Here is a 23,699-nt window from a genome sequence, read left to right on the forward strand (position 1 = left end):
TCATCTGTCTTACAGCGGACGTCCATTTCTCGAGTTGGGAGAACACGAATTCGAGGCCAATGGAGACATTTTCAACGAAAAACACCGACACGCCGCTGAAAAATCAGTGAAATCACTACACAAAGCAGTCAAATCAAGAAATCATCAAATCAATCAAATCATTAGAATCTCTATGAAATCAACACCAAATCATTCAAATCACTACCAAATCATTCAAATCACTACCAAATCATTGAAATCGCATCAAATCATTGAAATCACTACATAATCATGCAAATCACACCAAATCATTCAAATCCTCGTTAAGTCACCAGTCATTCAAATCATTCAAATCGTACAAATCGTTCAAATCATTCTTAAATCTTTGAAATCATCAAAATCGAGAAAGATTTCAAATCTCGTACGCACTCATGAGTAATGAGGGCCCCCTCGTTTGAAACCCATGAGGAGACTGTCGCCAATGCTTCGAAGGGAGATTTCAAAACGATCAGTTCCAAGTGTGATCTTACCGCGACAAACAATGGAGTCAGTCGCTTCTCTTATCTCCGATAAAAAGAACTTATCAAGGTAGATTTATTACAGAGAGAGGGAAAGATAGGTTAATCAATTCGGGGCAAATTATGCGGATTCGAGAAAGAAATGGCGTGACTTAATCTAACAAACATCACGTGGTCCATGAAACACTTGAGGGAGATAAAAGGGGTCACCTTGGGTTCGTTGGATTACAATGGTGTGTCGCAATTTCGACGTTTAAAAAGCGTTGCTGTGGGAGAGGCGAGCGTCAAAAGGACGCCCATCGATGTGCGATTAGGAACCAGGTCCAACAAGTCACAGACATCAAAATGGTAAGTGATGCAGTTTAGAGTTCTTAAGTAAATTGCGCGACTCCTAAAATATTCCTTTTGTTCGTGAAAAATAGGATATTTGTTAAGTAGAACTTAGAGATGTGAGTCGGTAATTTCCCGTCCGTAAATTACCGGTAATTTACTAAATTCCGCGTAAATTACAGATTTATATCTTACCGTAATTTCAGAGTGGTAATTTACCGGTAAATTACACAATTACCGCGGTAATAAGTATGTTAAAACATAAAATACCATAAATTACGGTAATTTCAAAGTTTTAATCTGTAATTTTTCGGTAATTTACCCGGTAAATTACCATTTTTAAAAATTACGGTAATATCAAATTTCTAGTAGAACTTCAGATCAAATAATAAAGAGTTGTTATAGAATCTCGAGTTTAGGAAAAATGGAACATTGGTTTCGTTTCTGTTTTATAGAATTTCGCGAGAATGCCAATTTCCGCACAATTTTAGAGAACCATAGCTCAATTCCGCACAATTTTCATGGCCCACTCGCGCACAGTTTTACAAAGAAATTTTAGTTCAGCCTTTTTACCATAACCCATTTCTGCAAAGATTTAGGCTTACAGGATTTGTACAAAATACTTTGGGAATGAAATTCCCTGACTTTTCCGGGTTTCCCCGGACTAAATTCCACAAATTTCCCTGACAATTTGCAATAACGTGCATTCCGTGAATATGTGAAACCCAATCTAAATTCACTCGAATCATTTTCGTTTCGATTTAACTGTAACTAAATAAAATCTCAAATACCCAGAACGAGTTCAGCCAATTTTGGGCTCTGCTCGAATCTCAGACAACACATTTTCTGGTCACCCTTATTCGGACTTTCCCTCCAATATATTTTTCCCTGACATTTCCCCGACCTTTCAGGCCCATTTTCAATTTCCCTGACTTTTCCCTGACGTTTTAGGCCCATTTTCAACTTCCCTGACTTTTCCCTGACGTTTTAGGCCCATTTTCAATTTCCCTGACTTTTCCGGGTTTTCCAGGTCGTGTACGAACCCTGGCTTAGCTTTGGTTTGGGTAGGGTTTGGTTAGGTTAGGCTATTCAGCAATAGAGGCTTGCTATTTATTTTAAACTTGTGATTGGACCATTGCAATATCACCATCGATATGAAAACGTGTATTGATAGACGAAAACATTGAAACAAGTGTTTTTTAGCCACATCGTATGATGAACATCTACGATGAGGGTCTTAGTTTGACCTGGCCTGTTGGTGGTGGTGGTGTGGGCGTCGTGAAAGAGAACTGCCTTAGACAGTATAAAATTTTTCGATCGTCATTGAAGGGAGAGAATTGTGGTGAGGTGATATTTTTGTTCGTGCATTTTAAAAGGAAGGTAATTATAACAGTAAATTTTAGAATTGGATTTATTTGTACTAGTAAAGTTAAGCAATGAGAATTGTGTTTTACGTTTGCTCGATATATTTCAAGCGGGAGAGAGAGGATTATGGTATTGCCTTAATTTAAATTGGAGGTTTAATACTCCCTTTAAAATTCTTGTCACCCGTCTACCATAATGGTTTCACGCTTTCAACCCCGCTCCCCTATTTCGAAATTCAAAGAAATCGAAGGTAATATTTAAAAAGCAAAAGGAAGTATATACCGACGTTATATTTAGAATGGTTTTAAGGCGGTGTTTATTATTGGAAGTTGCGTTTATTTCCCCAAAAATGAGAAGAGTTTAAGGTTCAAGCTTGGGGCCTCAGATAATACAATTATAACGTAAGTAAAGGATTAAGGGTTATAATTTTTTGTTGGGGCATCGAGGAGCTATTCACTCTGATCTTCAGTACTTATTTTAATGGCTGTTTTCTGGTATATCGTTTTACCACTGTAAAAGGATGCGCATCGTGGGGGTATTCACTCACGTTTTCAGTTCGTGTCACACTATTGTAATTAGAACAGAAGTAAAAAAAATAAGTAATAATTTACAACGAGAGGCTATTCACTCAAATTTTTTGTGTACGCCTGTTAACTACGGTACGATGTGGCTACTATTACGAGCCCTTGGGTCGCCTTGTTTCTCTCTAGTGTAGGCGCGATGGAAGCGGCATAAAATCTGCTCAAATTTGTTCACTAGTGCCTGCAGGATCTACTACTACCAATGCTAGAGCCCTTCGCTTCTAGTCTCATCTCACTTCTGATATCATTTATTCAAGGTTAATTATAGGATAATTTGTTAAAATTAATGTGCGCGGAAATTAATTATAAAATATATTTTCCATGTTTTATGTCTACATTTTATCCTTCATATTATTGTTTAGGTTAGGTTATATTTTTCGATATTTTATGGTATTTGGTGGCTAGCAAGAAGGAATTGGTGCCCGGGTTTTTATGCTCAAGAAAATATTGATTTAAGTTAGTTTCCGCCGCGACATAAATGTAATTAATTATCATACGTATAATTCACCTCCAAGCAAAGATATTTATTGGAAAAACTGTATTTTGAATGTGCTAAGAGCTAAACCGTAAAGTTTTTCACAATTAAATCGTAATATTTTAAATGCGTTTATTACTTAGTATTCGATGCCTTAGAAAGGTGGTAAGTCAACGAGAAATAAGCCTTAGGTTTAAGCCTAATCCAAGGCTTAATTTCGTTGCTAAGCCTAGTTTGAAACTTTGAATTGAAGCGCGCGAGGGGCTGGCTCTCGACCTCTTACGTCATTTTGACGAGGAATTGAAATAATTTCCGCGCATTGCGATTATCACAATCGATTAGTGGCTGAACCCCAGTTTTAAGTTGTTTCAAAAAATTCGAATCTCGGTGAAATGTGAACCGATTTTAAAGAAACCAGAAGTTTATGACTTCTTATCCTGGGAAGTATTGGACTCTAACCATATCCGGAACCATCTCTGTAAGCCAACTTCTTATTAGGTCCGATCATCGCGCCACCTACGGCGTTTCCCTCATTTTGAGCTGGCAGGTTGATTTGCGCGCCAGTAGCGGGAAAGAAACGAAACTTTAAGGTGTGTCCTGTGGTTTGAGGTAACGAATCAGAAACGGTGACAAGAACAGCTGTTTGCTAGAAATTCCGGTCAACCTAGCGTGGGGTCCTAGGCCCACGGATTGTAATGGATTTTCATAGAGTTCTCGACAGACGGCTTTTCAACCATTGGCGCTGAAGAAGTTTTGAACACGCCCCACAGCCTCTCGGCGTAGGATTTTTTTCAGTAGATTAGATAGTTTTTCAGGTGGGGAGGAAACTTTTGACCCTCTTTTACGATTGCCATAGGCCATTTTGACTAGCAGGGATGGTTACTATATAAAGCCTTAGTGTGCAATACTTCCCAGGATAAGAAGTCATTAACTTCTGACGAAACTTGACTTATTTTAAAGACCCCCTAGTCACCTACCCTTAAATTGTACTTGAAAAGCGCCACGACCATTGGTACCGATTCTTTGACTAAAGTGCTTAAATTGAAAATTTTCAGGATTTGGGAGCTGGTTGATGGGGGAGTGGCACTCGTCATTCGGAAACGTCAAAAAGCAGCGAATGAAGACACGAGCTTAGAGTAGGTGGTCCGCTCCACGGAACGGCGGAGTGAAACGCCCCTCGAATCTCCCTCAAAGAAACAAAGTCTTTCGAGGTTACCTCATCAAATTTTTAAAGTTCTTTCTTGAATTATGGTTTTGTATTTTAATAAATGGGCGCATATTAATCTTTTTCTAATTGCAGGTGGTCGTTCGTTCTCGACAGTGTCAACTCCTTCAAAGTGCAACAATCGAGAGACGGACGTCGAAATGCTAAAGTTCATTTTCAAATAGTTTCTGATCTTAAATCTCAATCGACGACAACGAAATTCAAAAGGTAGAACTTGATCATGGAAAAGTTCAGTTCAGTTCGGGAAACAACTTGTTCAGGGTTATCAATAAATTCCCAGATTTCTTAAATGATCCCTTCAATTTTATTTCCCTAATTATTCTTTAGCTCAAAAGCTAGTTGTCAATGTCAATAGGGATATTTCTTATGAATGTCATTGAGTTACAAACAAGTCAACTCTTCATTTGAACAATTATCTTTTAAACACAAATTTATCGCGCAATTTTGCAATTCTCGTAAACCCAAGAACTGTTGTTTTCCACTGAAATCAAATTGCCTTCCCTGGCTAAAATATTTTTAATTTTGAGGCATTTTTTGGCGGTCAATTACAAAACTCAATGTATATTCCAGGGATTTCAATGACCCGCGGCCATCTCTAATGAAACAACGGAGTCTTCGGCCTCTCTAAACTGCGTCAAAGACATTTTCCAGGTAATTTCACGACAGAGACAATTTTAGTTCGAGCAAACTACGTCGAATCGAGTAATTGCGAATGTTGAAGGTTCCAAATCACTGATTCATCTGTCTTACAGCGGACGACCGTTTCTCGAGTTGGAAAAACAAGAATTTGAGGTCAATGGAGACATTTTCAACGAAAAACACCGACACGCCGCTGAAAGTCCCCAGCCTAATGGACCATTTCAATCCAAGTGAGTGCAGTTTAGAACGAGATCTCTATCAGTTGATCAATTTTAGATGAAATATGCTAGAGCTCTTCAATGTTGGGTTTTGACGGCTTTTCTTTAATGTTTTCAGACTCGAAATGCGAACGCGCTGAAATGAAATGAGCGTCAACCGACAACGAGCAACACGATGGAGCTCCCGAACACTGTTACTTCCCTGTCCCTGACGTCACCAGCCATTAGTGTACTTTCCCGTGTAAATACGGGAATGTGTTGGGAGGAACAATGTCCCGAATTACGCAGTCACCAATCTGCCACCCTTAAAATTGAGGTCCACAATCGCCCTCTCGAGATGAATCAAGAACTTTCTTAGGAATCAAACAATTGGAAACTGATGGAGTGGTTCAGAAGAAAACGGGATTCAACGAATATTCACGAAGCTACGCGGGATGGTGACGTAAATAGAGTAAAGACATTATTAGCGAGAGGGGAAGACCCCGACAAGCAGGAGGAGGAAAATGGTGGCACGGCTTTACACTTCGCTGCCCAAAATGGACATGTAGAAATCGTCAAACTACTTCTTGGAAAAGGAGCTCGAATTGAGGCGATCGACAATGAAGGCAGAACACCCTTATACTTGGCATCCTGGGAAGGCAAATTGGACGTCATCACTCATCTGATCCAACACGGGGCCCAAGTCAATCAGGCCAATAATAATGGCGTCACACCCTTGCTCGCCGCTTCCCGGAATGGTCACTTGAAAGTCGCCACTCACTTAATCCAAAATGGGGCGCAAGTCAATCAGGCACAAAAATATGGCATCACACCCTTGTCCACCGCTTCCCAGAATGGTCATTTGGACGTCGTCACTCACTTGATCCAAAATGGGGCGCAAGTCAATCAGGCCGATGGAGATGGCTTCACACCCTTGTACTTCGCTTCAAAGAATGGTCATTTGAATGTCGTCACTCCTTTGATCCAAAATGGGGCGCAAGTCAATCGGGCCGATGAAGATGGCGTCACACCCTTGTTAATCGCTTCTGAGAATGGTCACTTAGATGTCGCCACATACTTGATGAAAAACGGGGCGCAAGTCAATCAGGCACTGAAAGATGGCTTCACACCCTTGCACTTCGCTTCCCAGAATGGTCATTTGGACGTCGTCGCTCACTTGATCCAAAATGGGGCGCAAGTCAATCAGGCCGATAAAGATGGCTTCACACCCTTGTACATGGCTTCCTATATGGGTCACTTGGACGTCATCAGATTGTTGCTGGAAAACGGCGCCGACATCCACTTGACTAACAATGCTGGTCGCACTGCCTCGTCCTACGCGAAAGATTCCGTTAAAAAAGAAATTGAAAAATTGTTTGATGATCACGAAAAAAGGAAGGCCAAAGAAAGAGAAATTTCGAATGAAGGAGCGAAGAGCGGGGCGGCGGAATCGAGATCCGGTCAAACAGAAAAGTCAAGTGGCTCTGAACGGGAGAAAGAGATTTGGAAACTTCGAGCGAGTGTATCGAGCTTGAACGAACAAGTGACCAAACTGGAAGGCCAACTGTCAAGGGTCAAGAGTGAGAAAGAGGAGTCGGACAAAGAGAAAGCGGCAGAGATTGACGAATTGAAGCGAGAACGATTGGAACTAACGAGCCGACTGAACAGATCTCTGACCAACACCGCGGGCTCCTCGAGCGACGACATCAAGATCCAAGAACAACTTACGGTCGAACTGACAGAGTCCTTAAGTAAGAGGAATCAACTCATCGCGTCTCTCTTGGCCGAAAAAGACAGCTACGATCGGAAAAAGGAGGCCGAAATAAAGGAACTGAGAAATCGGCTGGAAACGAAAATCTCCGAGAGGGACGCCGAAATAGCTTGTCTGAAGGCCATCATTCGGCAACTCGAGAACCAGGTCGAAGAATTGACCAGTCGCAACACGGAGCTGACCGATCGCAACGCGGAGCTGAGTGATGAAAACAAGAAACTGGTCATTGAGATTGAAAGCCTACGTAAACTGATTAGTCAATTGAACACTGAAATAATCACCACTAACTTCTACGGGACGGTGAACGTATCCGTGGAAGGCGGACAAGGGAATAACATCAACTTCTAAATGGTGAGTTTAGATCAAACTACGCAATCCATTGATAAAAAAAATAATTTATGGCGCTACTGCAAATAGAGACAAACTTTGCCAACGTCTACGCGCCAGTATAAGTAATCAACCACAACTATGCAGCCGACGCCGGACAAGCCAACATCAACATCTCATCGAACAAGCGTTGAGTTTCATCTAAATGGTGAGTTGAGTCGCGATCAAACTGTGCGATATTTCCTTGTTTCACACAACTAAAGTCGTAACCAAAATTAACAAATACTGAATGGTGTTTGCAATGCACCCAAAAATAAGGTATATTTTAAAAATAAGGCACCAAGCGCAACGTTGTTCGTCGAGCCTTTTATGTGAGGGAAGACAAACAATTGGAACTTATCCTATTGACGCGTTCTTCCCTTTCTTTTTTTAGGATCAGCGTCGCTAATGATATCTGTTGCGGAGAAGAAAGAACGTGTATGCGTGGCACCATTCCAGACGTGAAACGCCACAAGTTTGACAACTTCAAGTCATCGTAGCGTCAGACGTCCAGACGGATGAGGTCGAGATATATCAATTACAAATGAAGGAAAATGAACCTTAAGAGTTTGAGCGAGTGAAAGACCACGGGAAAGAACTACGCTTCCCATTTTGACCCCCTTCCTAAGAGAAGCAAAGTGACCGCACCAACTCAGGAAGCCTGACCTCGGGGAAGGGGAAACCTCTTATAACCCACCAACCTTAATCCTAAACCAAACCAACCTTACCCCTCATCTAACCTAACCTCATAATTATACCTAAACCCAATATTTACCTTAATCCAAACCTAACCCCCTCCCTCTTCTACTGAGGAGATAGGCTCTGTTTGGTGAACAAGGACATTGTGGTCAAGGGAAAATGGACAGACGACCATTATTAAATCTTTTTAGATTTAAGTGGACAGTTCATTCTCCCTTTGAGAATTTTCTCGCAGTTCTTTCTCGTGGTTCCTTTCACTTTCCCTTCATCTGGAATTGTTATCGGCCAATTCGACCACTGTCCCGACAACTGGACACCACCTTCTTCCCCCGACTAAACGGTGTCCTTAAAAGAGTCTTCCCTCTTCTACACTTTAACCACGAACGAACTTTGACCTCCCTCATCATTGGACCGCCTTCACAAACTTCCGTTATTCATTTCCCCAATTCGGGATTCGACAATTTGACGAATTGACGCCATTTGCAATTTATTAGTCTTTATTTATTTTGAACAATTTCAAGAATTAGTGACGAGATTCACGAACAATTAAACCATTTACGGATTTTAAAATATTTAAATTAGTTTTTAACATTTTATTAATTTGTGTCGCGAGTCTTGGTGAACTTTTTCAAGAACTACCCGTTTAAGGTTTCGCGATAATTCCGGACCAAATAACTCAATCATTTCGAATTACCTTTTTCGCCAAATATTTCAACTTTGTAAATAATTCATTAACCTTTTTTAATTCGCAAATGCAACGAAGAATTAATTTTCCGTTCATTCTAAATAATGTCCAGCGAACTTAATGGGCATTTTCAAGAACGAAAGAATCAGATTATTTGCGAAATTTATTCGTCTTTTTCTCATGAATTTAAGAGTTTTTTCTATGAAAATTAAAATATATATTTTTTGTAACGATTAAATTTGATTGAAAGATTTAGGAGAGCAAAAATCGAAACTTTAAATTTTGTTTCAAATAAGAATTGATCAAACCTAACTAGGCGTAGTTTCTCAATGTTTAATATTTTCAATTATTTGAAACCTTTTAATGATTTTTATAAAATTGAGCGCTATTATCCAGAGACCAGGCTTTCCAAAATTGAAAAATTTATCGGGCCGGTCGGGTCTGGCTTTTCAACGCTAAAGCAAATAGGAATGCAACTCATTGATGATATGTAAAAAAAATAGCAAGGTGGCTGGTCAATTCTTGCAATCGGTCGGGCCGGGTCGCGCTTGGTCAATGCATGTAACGGGCCGGGTCGGAAAACAAACTATATACTAGGGTTGCGGACTTTTTCAAAATGCTAAATACCGGGCCGGGCTCGCTCGTGCAGATCTCTGCTACTATCCCTTTAGTTTCCTGGGATTTTCCAAAATATTCCAGGACTTTTTGAATTATCGTAGAATTAATTATTTCCAATGTTATTTTTAAGTTTAATTTTTGGTGAAATTATAATTTTAATTCTGTCAATTTTAAACCCAAGGTCCTTGCGCCTAAACTAATCTTAACTTGGCAATGAATAAAACTTCCAATTAATAAAAAAAGTGTCTTTGATAACAAAGCCTTGAAAATTAAAAGATAAGTGGTCAAAATCATTTGGGTGAAGTAACAGATATTATAATTTTCAGTTTTAAAGGCAACATAAATTACTTGAAAGAATTAGGCCTACTTATCATGTTTCTTTTTCCACCAAAATAGTTCGTTTAAAGGCCGACTTCCAGCAGCGAAAAGGGTTCTAGCGAACTGAAAACCGAGAATCGAGTCTAACAATGGAGCGACCGTTCCAAAGGCTCGCTGGGTCAAAATATGGAAGGGTTCTGGCTAACTGACAGCCGTGCAATGTGGAGGTTCTAGCGAACTGAAGATGAACAATAGAAATCCTTTTCAATTTATTTCCTCTCGAATTTTTGCTTTCCCCCTGAAGGAAATTCTCTATCGCGTATCTTCAGTTCGCTAGAACCAACCACATTGCACGGCTCTCAGTTAGCGAGAACCCTTCCATCTTTTAACCCCAGAGGGGATTCGAAAATCGGCACGGTCGCTTCATTGTTAGTCTCGATGCTCGATTTTCAGTTCGCTAGAACCCTTTTCGCTGCTGGAAGTCGGCCTTTAACGAAACTATTTTTCAACCTAATCAGAAGAAGTACCATGACTTTTCCTATGTAATTTTGAAATTTTTCTATGAAATGTGGTTCTCAGAAGAACATGGGCTCTTCCCGGATGGTGGTGAATCATGGGGGTTTGGTTAAGATAAGAGTGCCATTCGAAAAAAACATTTATTTTAAAAACATTATTTTTCAGTTTTTCTTAAAATGTTTCAGTGGTTTCAAGCTAATTTGAGGGTGCTGAACAGAACAGAACACGAATATGGACAAGTGCCCTCTAAACTGCACTTGTTCCATTTTCATTTTTAAGGGTCACGTCCCTCACTCTGACAGCGAAACCAAGGATGATGATGGGGTGGGAAGGAATGCGAAATCTGAGAGAAATTGGCCAGCGCGCTAACTGTGGAACGGCTCAGGTTGGGTGGGACACCAGAAATAGGGGGGGGGGAATAATCGGACTCAATTGTAATCGGTTCCTCTTGACCCATTACAATTGAGTCCGGCTATTCCTCCCCCTTTTCTTGGCGTCCCACCCAACCTCGGCCGTTCCACAGTTAGCGCGCTGGCCGATTTATCTCAGATTTCGCATCACCCTTGGCGAAACTAGCGTTCACCTTCCTGGGGTAAGCAATCGAGGGTTTAGGGCTTTGCATTGATGTAGAAGTAACGCCAATTTTAATTAAGTTGAGTGGTCCAGGAATGGACGGGCGACCATCTCGTACTTTGAATTCACCATCAAAATTAATCTTATCCCCCCTCGTGCAAAATAGTGTTCCCCAAATTGAAATAAACCAAGGCTTACCCCCTTTGTATCATCCTCCATAGATCATCGCCTGTCATCCTCTTCTATTCACGCAAATGCCAATTGCCGATTGTTGACGCAACGCGAGCACTGCGCGCTAGCTCCCACATTTTACTCTTCGTCGAAATCCAAATACTAGAACAATTCCACATCGGCAGTTCGCTACTCACCGAGTCACGCGCTGGAAAAGTTTGACGATAGTCCAATATTTTCTTTGGTTTAAGGAACCAATTTGAAGAACTCGAAGCAGACGACTCTTCTCGATTCATGTCGTTTTCCGGGGCCGGAAATAAGCAAAGGACACTGGAACAATAAAATTTCGAAATGTTCCATAATCAGTCTGGGAAATAAGGATATTTTTTAAACAAGTCCTTGGGACCAGTGACCCCCTAGTGTCCTAAATGATAAACTGGTCTCCGGACTGGTCCCCGCCTTTGTTCTCCTATAGATTTGCAATTAATAAACTGGTCCCGAGGACCAGTAACCCCCACTTTTTGAATTAAAAAAAACTAGTCCAAGGAATTAATAAACTGGTTTTGGACCAGAGGAAGTTGATGTCCCAGACTGTCCATAATTGAAAACAAGATGGTCTAGCCCATTATTAAGCCACATCGTTTACGTACTCTCGCTATCCCTACTACAATAAATATACTTCTAGTGAAATATCCCCTAATATACCGGTCAGAGGGAATAATTTTTCAATGGCTGCTTGGCAAAGAGAATCAAATATCGCCAACGCCCGTTACTAAATTACTAATAGTCCGACACTATAAGCATAAGGTAATATCCATAAGTTCGACACTGAAGGCATAAGGTAATAACAATAAGTTCGACACTATAAGCATAAGGCAATAACAATAAGTTCAACACTATAAACACAAGGAAATATCCATAAGTTCGACACTATAAACACAAGGTAATATCCATAAGTTCGACACTATAAGCACAAGGTAATATCAGGAGTTCATAATAACCCTCCTTCGGGGGGAAGTATGAAACTGGCCATAGAGCTAATAGTAAAAATCGCGAACAACAAGATTCTGTCGTTGCGCATAGAAAGGATTAGCCTGTTTATGGACATACAACCTTACAGTATATCGTAGTGTTATCTATGCTCCTTGGCAGGGAGCCCACTCTTAAATTTAAACTCCTTATAGAAAAAATAGGAATTTTTTTCCGGAATTATAGGATTTTATAGGAGATAAAATCAAGTGTTTTTATAGGAAAATATAGGACTAAAAATGCTCCTATACAGGGTTATTCTAAAATGGTGGTATAACCGAACTACTGCGGGTTCTATGAGCGATTTTAAGTCGAAAATGTTCTATGGAATTTTGTCATCCAGGCCACCGTTTAAAAGTTATGATAAGGATCATTTACGGATGACCCCTTAAAATTAATTAAATTCGAAAACAAAAGCCCAGCTTAAGAATTGTTGGGAAGATCGTAGTCACGAGACTTTAGCACAGTAAAAGGCTGCACGTGCCATTACAAAATTTTTAAATGTTGGCGCTATTATTTGTCCCCCATCCAACCATACTAAAAACTTAGGGCAACGACAAACAGGGGTCAAGTAATTAAGCAAAACGTAAACAATCAAACCCCTCCATACGAATTGCATTAGACTATACTTTGCAGGCTCGTAACTCTGTTTCTGCTAGAGATACGGGGATGTCCTTTGGATATGTTATAGTGCAATTTGTCCCCCATCTAACCATACTAAAAACCTTAGGGCTACGACAAACAAGGGCCAAGATATTAAGCTTAGGAGACAGTAGGTCCTTCTTAGAAACTTATAGAGGAAATTATTAACCTATGATAAAGTGGGAGTAAAAGTTTAATATTGGCGTGTTGAGGAAACTAAAAAGATAAGGTATAAATTCAAGCCTTCGTTATGGAGCTTGGTTTCCTTCCTTAGAACTGATTAAAAACAGACTTCCTGAAAACCGGGGGAAATATATACCAGTAATATAAATTATACCATAAGAAAATAAATATAGAGCTCCCTATAAGTATGAAACTCTCCATTAAGGCCATGTAAGCAGAATTTTCTTCCATTGAAATTTGTAAAAAGTTTCTAATGCCACCTATTAAGAGTATGTTATAGTCCACTTTGTCCCCCATCCATCCATACTAAAAACTTAGGGCTACGACAAACAGGGGCCGAGATATTAAGCAAAACGTAAACAAAAAACCCCTCCATAGGAATAGCTTTAGACTATTCTTTGCAGGCTCGTAACTCTGGTTCTACTAGAGGTACGGGGATGTCCTTTGGATATGTTATAGTACTCTTTGCTCCCCATACAAGGATACTTTAAACTTGAGGCTACCTCAATATCGTCAACTTATTTTTTGCCTCACTTATTGTTATTAGGTTACTTGATTTTTGAAAATAAACTTTGCAGGCTCGTAACTCTGTTTCTACTAGAGATATGGGGAATTCATTTGAGTATGTTATAGTCCAATTTGTCCCCCATCCAACCATACTATAAACTTAGGGCAACGACAAACAGGGGCCGAGATATTAAGTTTAGGCTACAGGAGGTCCTTCTTAGAAACTTATACAGGAAATTATTAACCTATGATAAAGTGGGAGTATAAGTTGGCGTGTTGAGGAAACTAAAAAGATAAGGTATAAATTCAAGCCTTGGTTTCCTCTGAAAGAAAAGTAAGAAAAAAGAGGGGCGTACTATTTTATCTTGTATCCTTTGGACCTCCACCTTTTTCCTTTTCCTAAGAACTAATTAAAAACAGACTTCCTGAAAACCAGTAATGTAAATTATACTTTATGGAATTGGTGGGTTTTCTTTGCCTTATATATTTGGCTCGTGTTTGTGTCTTTAGTTTAGATTTAAAGTTTGCAAGCATCAAACATGTCGTGCGTTGATGACTATGGTCAGTTAATTTTCCCTGATTGGGCTAAAACTTCTCTTCTGGTAAGTAACTATTAATTAAAAAGTTTTAATTTATTTGATTACCTAAATTACTAAGAGTGAATTAAGAGCGAAAATATTTGCCTGACATATTTTATTATTTTTTTTTGTGAAAATCCACATAGTTTAAAATTAAGTCCCGTGACAATATTATTATTATTATTATTAAATAGGATTGTTTTCCCCATTAATGATTTTATTTATTTTATTAATTAACTTATTTATTTTACTTATTTATTTATTTATTAACTTATTTATTTTATTTTTTTTTATTTATTTATTTATATATTTATTTATTTATTTATTTATTTTATTTATTATATTTATTTATTTAATTTATTTATTATATTTATTATATTTATTTTATTAATTAACTTATTTATTTTATTTATTTATTTATTTTATTTATTAACTTATTTATTTACTTATTTATTTATTTATTTACTTTAGACTCCGGACTCTGGGCACGGACACATCGTTTGGACAAGATTCTTGGTGGCCAGGTATGGTAATCAACAGGCCGGACACTGGTCACCTAGAATCAAACACGAACGATGCGTGGATCTTACCGGTTTCGTTTTCTTTGGGCTGGACATTGGACAGCCTGAAGCGGAACCTAACCGTGTGTGGATCCACCGGTTTGGTGATAACACCGTCAGTCCGGTAAAATTATATCATCTTTGAATTATTTTTCACTGAAATACGCATGCGCCACTTCTAAAATTGCATCTATCCCCGATTGAGCTATGAAACTCTATAAAATACCTCCTTTGAGTAGAAACAAGATGGTCTAGTCCATAATTAAGCCACATCGTTTAGTTGAGATTTTTAGCAATACATTTTCGAGGTTCGTAACTCTGGTTCATACTAGGAGTATGTTATAGTCCTATTTGCCCCCCATCCAACCGCACTAAAAACTTAGGGCTAGGACAAACAGGGACCGAGTAACTGAGCAAAATGTTCGTCTCCTCCGGTTAGGGATAGTGGCCATTGAGTTCAGAACATATATCCTTCTAGAGTTCTATTTGGATATCGGGTTTTCGCGCTCGCGCGACCATCGTTTTTGAAATTATGGGACGGATGGATAACTTTATCTATTTCACTTAAAAAATACATATTTGTTACTATGGCGTCTGCTATGGTAATATCCTATTGGATAGAATCCCGTTGGATCGAATTCAAATTTCTAAAATTGTAGCCAAATTAAAAACAATTTATAGCCCAAAGAGCGATTTTCTACTGAATGGGAATATTTATATGGAAGAGCTTTCGACTGAATGGGATGGGTTTACACATATAAAATCATAGCGTTTTCCTTGAGTTGCCGGGCTCCAGTAGCGCAATGGATAAAGTGATTTGGATGATCGAAGAAGTTAAGCAGCATCGAGCGCCGTCAGTACTTGGGAGGGAGATCTCTTAATGGTAAGGTTAGATTACGTTAGGTATGGTTAGGTTAGGGTTAGACAATTTCCAAAAATGGAAGTTATTTTCTGAAATTTATTGAAGAATGTTATTGGTGAACACATATTATTTGCTGCAGTATCAAGAAGTTTAATAAGAAAATCAATTTTATTTTTAGGTTAGGTTAGGTTAGGTTATGTTTGGTCAGGTTAGGTTAGGTTAGGTTAGGTTAGGTTTGGTCAGGTTAGGTTAGGTTAGGTTAGGTTAGGTTAGTTTAGGTTAGGTTAGGTTAGGTTTGGTTAGGTTTGGTTAGGTTAGGTTAGGTTAGGTTTGGTTAGGTTTGGTTAGGTTAGGTTAGGTTAGGTTAGGTTTGGTTAGGTTAGGTTAGGTTAGGTTTGGTTAGGTTAGGTTAGGTTAGGTTAGCTTTGGTTTGGTTTGATTTGGTTAGGTTAGGTTTGGTTTGGTTTGGTTAGGTTTGGTTTGGTTTGGTTTGGTTTGGTTAGGTTAGGTTTGGTTAGGTAAGGTTAGGTTTGGTTTGGTTAGGTTTGGTTAGGTTAGGTTACGTTTGGTTAGGTTTGGTTAGGTTTGGTTAGGTTAGGTTAGGTTAGGTTAGGTTAGTAATATTTTGTAAATCATTTAACAATGGTACGCCTTTTCCAAAATATTGAAATTTAGCTTCATTGACTTCTCAAATAATATGCCTTTTCCAAAACATTACTGTTATGTTAGGTTAGGTTTGTTTTGGTTTGGTTAGGTTAGGTTAGGTTAGTAATATTTTATAATTCATTTAACAATGTTACGCCTTTTCCAAAATATTGATGTTTAGCTTCATTGACTTCTCAAATAATATGCCTTTTCCAAAACATTACTTCTATGTTAGGTTAGGTTTGGTTAAATTAGGTTAGTAATAATTTATAAATCATTTAACAATGTTACGCCTTTTCCAAAATAATGAAATTTAGCTTCATTGACTTCTCCAAAAATATGCCTTTTCCAAAACATTACTGTTATATTAGGTTACGTTTGGTTTAGTATTTTCTGCAATAACAAGAAGTTTAATAGGAAAATCAATAGAAAAATAGGATTGAAAGGAAAATTCATGATTGGAAAACCGCCCAAATTGCGGTATTCGGTCTAATGGGATTCGGTCGAACGAGACATTCGATCCAATGGGATTCGACCCAATGGTAGATAATCGTCTGCTATAACTTCGTATTATAGATAGGAAATGTTTAGAAACCGCTATGATAATGAAAGTAAATTGCTAGATTCGAGTAAAAACAGAGAAGGAACTACATTAACCGATAGCATAAGGACATCATCTCTCTAAGGGCCCAAGCGCATCTATTAGCAAAAACATCTAGTTCTGCTAGATGTGACGTAGATTTTGTACCTTCCGAATTTTTCGTGAAATTCGCGGGAGAGAAAAATAATTTTCAAAATCAGCCACGACCGATATCCTAAGCCGGTCGTGGTCTAGAGGCGAGCTCTGAGATAACGCTCCCAAGCGGTTGGGAATCAAACTAAAACAGGCGGGGAGGCGAGTGGCGAGACGCGAGAGAGGAAGGACTGAGGGGAAAAGTAAGTAAGAGAATTTCCAGAACCCCCCAGCTCTCTCAGACACAAGAGGTAAATTCGCGCTTAGTAAAAATCACGAAGAGCTGTCGTGAGAAATCTTTGAAGGAGGGAAAAATGTTCAATGCCGGGTTACTCTGCAGCGAATGCGCTCGGTCTCTGTTTAGACTTTACAATTATTACACCACTTGAGATGAGACGGATGGCTGACCAAATCGGACATACATACATATCAACCGTAACATAGAATCTTGGTCCCTTAGAGAGAGATAATGTCCTTATGCCGATAGTATATGTATTTTTGAGCTTTCGTGATAGTCAACTTGACAAAAATGATCACCGCAAATGTCTTTTTTGGAGTCCATTCAATTCCATTAATGGTCTGACACCATTGTTTTGGTAATTCCGAATTTTTTGTAGGGAATCTTAATCGTACAGTTCAAAAAGGGTTGAACTATCTAAATATTTATTAAATTTGTATACGTAAAAAATTTAGGATAGGGTAAGGGGTAAATGGTCGAAAAAACCAGTTTATTGTAGACGGCGCTGGGGTGACTTTTTTCCAGGCTGCTGTAGCCGACTCCGAGCAATTAAAAAACCGGTTTTGGACTTGTAAACCTGTCTTATTTCAGGCCCTGGTAGCCGAGTCGCTCGCGTCCGTGAGCGCGTGATCGAGTGGGCTCTGCTTCTGACTGGTTATTTAAGACATGGGAACAGTGATTTAAATCATTTAAAATTTTGTTTCGTAGAGCACACAGCACACTATCATGTCGGATCTGGAGCAGGATGATGTTAACCGTGACAAGGAACGTTACATTCAACTTAAAAGGGAAGCCAGAAGGTTGGTGAAGGAGTTCCAGTATGAAAGTGCACTGGTGACATTTCAGCAAATGCAAGAGATTCGTCACTCAGTCAAAATTGACGCAAAGATTTCCAAAATACAGGTATGTGTTTTTGAAATTCATAACGAGGGGACAAGGTTGAATAGCCGCGTTCTTTATGGGTAGAACAGAAAGAGCCTAGTGTACTGGTACTACCATAAGTCTATTATGTAAGGTCCCCATAAGTATGAGTCCCCAATTAGGTCCTATACTGCCGGCGGCACTGTACTCGTATTAGCATTTTGAAAATTTGGCGGGTACGATAAAAGCGCCATCTCTAGTTCCTAGGCTGTTTGCTTATACCATGGATGAAGGATGTGCGTGAAAAACATTCGACGCTCAACAGGATGTGCAACTCCCTTTACTAAAGAGTAGACAAGTCGATACTAGCGCGGCCTGGCTACCAGCGCTGGAAACCCTCGCGGGAAAAATAAAAAATACTGGACATAAGAAAAAAACACTGTTTTGCTTCTAGCAGACGACGCTAAGGAAAAAAACGACAGTAGCGCGTGTTTTTTTTCTCGTGTCCAGTATTTTTTATTTTTCCCGCGAGGGTTTCCAGCGCTGGTAGCCAGGCCGCGCTAGTATCGACTTGTCTACTTTTTAGTAAAGGGAGTTGCACATCCTGTTGAGCGTCGAATGTTTTTCACGCGCATCCTTCATCCATGCTTATACCACCGGAAGTTTGGATAGGACTTTCAACTTTTTCACCAATTGGGGAAGGGGGGGGGCGGGTACCGTTTACATTGCTGTTTAATTGGTAAATTCATGTCGCATACTTTAAATATAATAAAAGCGGTCATTGTTATCTTTACGTGGAGGACTAAGTTAAGTTACAACATGAAAACAAGCTACACTTTCAGTTAACTGTCTGAGGTAATTTATCTGGCAGTTTTTCTCGATTAGACTTTAAATGGCAAGGCTTAACCTCAGATTGAACATCTTCAACGGTGTTAAGAAGATAATCTACTTTTCGTGCAAATTGTTTTCTACTAATATTGAATGCATTCTATCTCTTTCTCTGTTAATTAAATGCACTCCTTCATTTAAATATAAATATAACTTTAGTTAGCTGCGTTCCTGGCCGCCGCCATTTTTAAACGGCTGCCTACGATTCAATCTTTAAGACTAAGACACGCGCAATACGAACTTGGATTATTTCATTTCCGCTTCGTGGTACCTCTAGAATCCGCCAGGGGGCGATGAAATTTCCTTACCTTCATTAGGGGCATTTGCTTATGACCTAAATTGTCTTTGTCTCAAAACTTATGGGGACCCTACATAATAGACTTATGATGGTACTACGTTTAGTACGAAATCTTCTAGTTTTGTACCTATCCCAATTCATCTTAGAACTTTGTTAAACATCTCATTACGCGAAAGTTTCGTTGGCGCAGGGCAGCTAGGGATTCCGTGGACTACTTTTGATAAGAATAGGGGCGTCATTAGTTTGTCCATTTTTAATTTCAAGTCCATTTAGGCCTGAAACGGCTTTGTGTATAATGGCTAAGGCTAATTACGTGGCACTTGGCCAAGTACATACTAATTAGTACATGATTCGGTATCGGTTGCCACAGATCAGGGAATGTCAGGGAATTTATAAATAGGCCAAGTAGATCAGGGAATTTGATCAATGTCAACGGATATTTTATTTTATCGGGGAAAATTTCTCGAGTTTATGAAAATTGCAACGTCGGTTAATGTTCCAGCGTTGCCAGTAGCGTCGCTAGGGTTTGAAATTTGGGGGGGGGGCTAAATCTGGGCAAACTATTTTAAAGTTATTATAAGAATTTAATATAAACAAGATGGCCCAAGGGCTGGGACTTAATAGTAGCCACATCGTTATCTATTTAATTAGCGCATAAATAAAAAGAAAAAATTCAAAGACCCTAAACAATAAATCAGAAGTGTCCGACCCCACAGTGGTAGCGTGTCTTACTGCTGCGCCAGCCAGCCGGGTTCAATTCCCGGGTGCGGTGTGAAAAGTTTTTTTTAATTAAAATAGAATCTCTAACTGAGCTCAGCTACCACTATTGGTTCCATTTACGCTAAAATCTGACGATAACGAAAGCGAAAACCCCGGCCAGTAATACTGCGGCTCGGGTCAAACTAAGAGCCTATCGTATACTACGATGTGGCTAAAAATTGCATAATGGGTTCATTGCAAAATGTGTAGACCTTTAAAACTATTAGTAAATTTGTGTCAACGTGAAATTATTCGTATTTTAAAGATATACAACCTTTTATGTATAAAGACTACGGAACCGATTATGTAGGATTTTCACTCGTCTTAGGTTTATTTTTAGTTGTGGTTAGCTTTTAGAACACACTACTGGGACTCCCTTCGAAAGAACATGAAACATTTTTCTTGTCTCCATCTGATTTTTTTTCTTCTAAATTTTACTGTTTGATGTTTAAAAATTTTAATATATTGCTACAGAATTTTACGTTGCTAACAGCAATTTTTTGGTAGGGTTTACGGATTATTTTTTGGGGAGGGGGGGGCTAAATGTTCACGGAATTTCGCTATTCATCATCAAATGATTGCCTGCAAGTCTGCAACTCCATTATAATCGTTAGCATAAGGAGATCATCTCTCTAAGGGCCCAAGATTCTATGTTACGGTTGAGATGTATGTATGTCCGATTTGGTCAGCTATCCGTCTCATCTCAAGTGGTATAATAATTGTATAGCCTAAACAGAGGCCGAGCGCATTCGCTGCAGAGTAATCCGGCATTGAACATTTTTCCCTCCTTCAAAGATTTCTCACGACAGCTCTTCGTGATTTTTACTAAGCGCGAATTTACCTCTTGTGTCTGAGAGAGCTGGGGGGTTCTGGAAATTCTCTTACTTATTTTTTCCCCTCAGTCCTTCCTCTCTCGCCTCCCCGCCTGTTTTAGTTTGATTCCCAACCGCTTGGGAGCGTTATCTCAAAGCTCGCGTCTAGACCACGACCGGCTTAGGATATCGGTCGTGGCTGATTTTGAAAATTATTTTTCTCTCCCGCGAATTTGACGAAAAATTCGGAAGGAGCCCCTATACAAAATCTACGTCACATCTAGCAGAACTAGATGTTTTTGCTAATAGATGCGCTTGGGCCCTTAGAGAGATCATGTCCTTATGTCGTTAGGGGTAAGATTACGGGAACTGTCTAACCTCCACATGGAGGAACTTACAACAAATGTCATAAAAATTTTGAACCTCTTATTTTAGTAATTAAATCAGTCCTACATTCTTAAACATAAGTTAGATCTGGCAATAAGTTAAAACGATTGAACAAAAATTATTTTGAGAAGGTGATGTTTATGGTTTATATTTTTTGTAGGGAAATTGAAGAAGAAACGTAAAAAGGGCTTCAAATATTCAACTGAATATAAAAAGGCTCTACAACGTCGCGTTAGAATGGGTAAAGAAGAAAAGGGCTTCAAATGTGAACAATGTGACTATTCTTGCAAGGATAAGTACAATTTCATCAAACATAAACGCATTCATGGCGGTGAAAAACTGTTAAAGTGTGATCAGTGTGACCGTGGATTCGCGCAGAAGTGTAATTGGATCGCGCATCAACGTATTCACAGTGGTGAAAAACCCTTCGTATGTGATCAGTGTGACTTTTCAAGCGCGCAGAAGGGTAATTTGATCGCGCATCAACGCATTCACAGAAGTGAAAAACCCTTCGTATGTGATCAGTGTGACTTTTCAAGCACGCAGAAGGGTAATTTGATCGCGCATCAACGCATTCACAGAGCTGAAAAACCCTTCGTATGTGATCAGTGTGACTATGCAAGCACGCAGAAGTGTAATTTGATCGTTCATCAACGTATTCATGGCGGTGAAAAACTGTTCAAGTGTGATCAGTGTGTTTTTTCAAGCACGCAGAAGGGTAATTTGATCGCGCATCAACGCATTCACAGAGGTGAAAAACCCTTCGTATGTGATCAGTACTTATGAAACTCTATAAAATACCTCGTTTGAGTAGAAACAAGATGGTCTAGCCCATAATTAAGCCACATCGATAGCGATGACGCTTCAAGAAAAGGCGGCCAACCGGGTACATCGAAGCCGAAGCCTAAGACCAAACAAAGCAGGACGCCTTGGACAGAGGACGAGGAAGACCCGCTGTTTATTGGCGTACAAAATTATGGTCGCTGCTGGTCGAAAATAGCCCGAGAATACCGGATTAAAGGATCCAGTCAACAGCTTTATGATAAGTGGAGAAATCTGTGCAAAAGTGAACGTAACATGCAGAAGGTGAAATCGAGGGTCCATGCCGAACAAAGTAATTAAATAATGTTCATAAAATTTTTTGTATTGTATTTAAATTTTAAATTTTTAAATTTTCTTTTAATTTAAATATTATTGTTTCAATTAATTATAACTTTTTATCATTCCATTAATTGTTTTGCGTTAATTTAATCTTTATTACTATTTTTTAATGTAATAAATTTTAATGTAAATTGCCACCTAATGGTTACGTAAAATATTTTAAATTTCGTAAACTGTTTAAATTTTTAAGCCGTTGCAATTGTTTAAATTTGTGAATAAAATGTTAAAGAACGCGTCTTTTAGTTTCAGTGCATTTTTACAAACTTCCCCCGTCAACAATAAATAAGCGTTTTATAAACTTAGTTCGTAATTCTCCAAAGTTAGCTTAATTAATTACTTTAAGACAATTAATTACTTAGCCCTTTGAAACGGGATTGAGAGGAATTAAGAAGGATCTGGCTTGCAAAGTTGATACTAAATAGAAAAGTAATTACATTATCCTGAAGAAATTTGGAAGGGTTTTATCAAAAGTGTATAGATAGAAAAACCAAAAGTTCACATCGTTGAAACTCGCTCGCCCCTAACTCCTTTACCAACAGAGGAATCTGCTTTTAATTACCTATCGAATGGGCTATAGCGCTTCTAGTGGATCCAGACTTACGAGACTCGCTTAATTACTCGGCCCCTGTTTGTCGTAGCCCTAAGATTATAGTATGGTTGGATGGGGGACAAATTGGTCTATAACATACTCAAAGGACATCCCCGTATCTCCAGTAGAAACAGAGTTACGAGGCTGCAAAGTATAGTCTAAAGCATTTCCTATGGAGGAGTTTGTTTCTTTACGTTTTGCTTAATTACTTGGCCCCTGTTTGTCGTAGCCCAAAGTTTTTAGTATGGTTAGATGGGGAGCAAATTGGGCTATAACATACTCAAAGGACATCCCCGTATCTCTAGTAGAAACAGAGTTACGAGGCTGCAAAGTTGGGTCTAAAATGCAATTCCTATGGAGGGGTTGTTTGTTTACGTTTTGCTTAATTACTTGGCCCCTGTTTGTCGCAGCCCAAAGTCTTTAGTATAGTTAGATGGGGGACAAATTTAACTATAACATACTCAAAGGACATCCCCGTATCTCTACTAGACCCACAGTTACGAGCCTGCAAAATTGGGTCTAATGCATTTCCTATGGAGGGGTTTGTTTGTTCACGTTTTGCTTAAATATTTGGCCTGTATTTTCGATCAAACATCAGAACATATCTGTAGTGCAGTGGTTATCATGTCCGCCTCACTCCCGGAAGTCTACAGGTTCGAAACCGCGAAGTTTTTTTTTTTTTTTTTTTTTTGCTTGGGATATGTAATTACCTTTATAATTATCCGAACATTTGTGTCAAGGTCACATTATTTACATCCCCGTAACTCTACTAGACCCAGAGTTACGAGGCCGCAAAGTTGGGTCTAATGCAATTCCTATGGAGGGTTTGTTTGTTTACGTTTTGCTTAATTACTTGGCCCCTGTTTGTCGTAGCCCTAAGTTTATAGTATGGTTGGATGGGGGACAAATTGATCTATAACATACTCAAAGGACATCCCCGT

General features: G+C 39.1%; 2 protein-coding genes and 2 long non-coding RNA genes across 9 annotated transcripts; all 4 read left to right on the top strand.

Moving 5' to 3' along the window:
• Positions 1–603: 603 nt before the first annotated feature.
• On the top strand, positions 604–4,455 carry LOC149629993 (uncharacterized). The gene is made up of 2 exons (XR_016374597.1): positions 604–845; positions 4,304–4,455. It is a non-coding gene; the product is annotated as an uncharacterized LOC149629993 (long non-coding RNA).
• Positions 4,456–5,454: 999 nt separating this feature from the next.
• On the top strand, positions 5,455–7,428 carry LOC149629994 (uncharacterized). The gene has a single exon (XM_089852056.1). It carries the CDS (start codon positions 5,710–5,712, stop codon positions 7,426–7,428), a length of 1,719 nt encoding a protein of 572 aa, XP_089708182.1. The 5' UTR covers positions 5,455–5,709.
• Positions 7,429–12,767: 5,339 nt separating this feature from the next.
• LOC149629995 (uncharacterized) lies at positions 12,768–15,660 on the top strand. Of its 5 annotated transcripts, none has more exons than XR_016374432.1 (3): positions 12,768–12,926; positions 13,898–13,989; positions 14,437–15,594. It is a non-coding gene; the product is annotated as an uncharacterized LOC149629995 (long non-coding RNA). The 5 variants fall into 5 exon arrangements; XR_016374430.1 differs by lacking the exon at positions 12,768–12,926 and adding an exon at positions 13,314–13,827; XR_016374431.1 differs by lacking the exon at positions 12,768–12,926 and adding an exon at positions 13,314–13,822.
• LOC149629996 (uncharacterized) lies at positions 14,521–22,411 on the top strand. 2 transcript variants are annotated; one of them, XM_089851666.1, is made up of 2 exons: positions 14,521–14,649; positions 21,169–22,411. In XM_089851666.1, exon 2 carries the CDS (start codon positions 21,246–21,248, stop codon positions 21,792–21,794), a length of 549 nt encoding a protein of 182 aa, XP_089707792.1. In that variant the 5' UTR covers positions 14,521–14,649; positions 21,169–21,245; the 3' UTR covers positions 21,795–22,411. The 2 variants fall into 2 exon arrangements, with proteins under 2 accessions (XP_089707792.1, XP_089707793.1); XM_089851667.1 differs by lacking the exon at positions 14,521–14,649 and adding an exon at positions 16,142–17,906.
• The last annotated feature ends 1,288 nt before the right edge of the window (positions 22,412–23,699 follow it).

Source organism: Phalangium opilio, unplaced genomic scaffold (genome assembly GCF_054372755.1).
Source record: "Phalangium opilio isolate 3A_F unplaced genomic scaffold, DU_Popi_V2 ptg000105l_1, whole genome shotgun sequence".
NCBI classification, from domain to species: Eukaryota; Metazoa; Arthropoda; class Arachnida; order Opiliones; family Phalangiidae; genus Phalangium; species Phalangium opilio.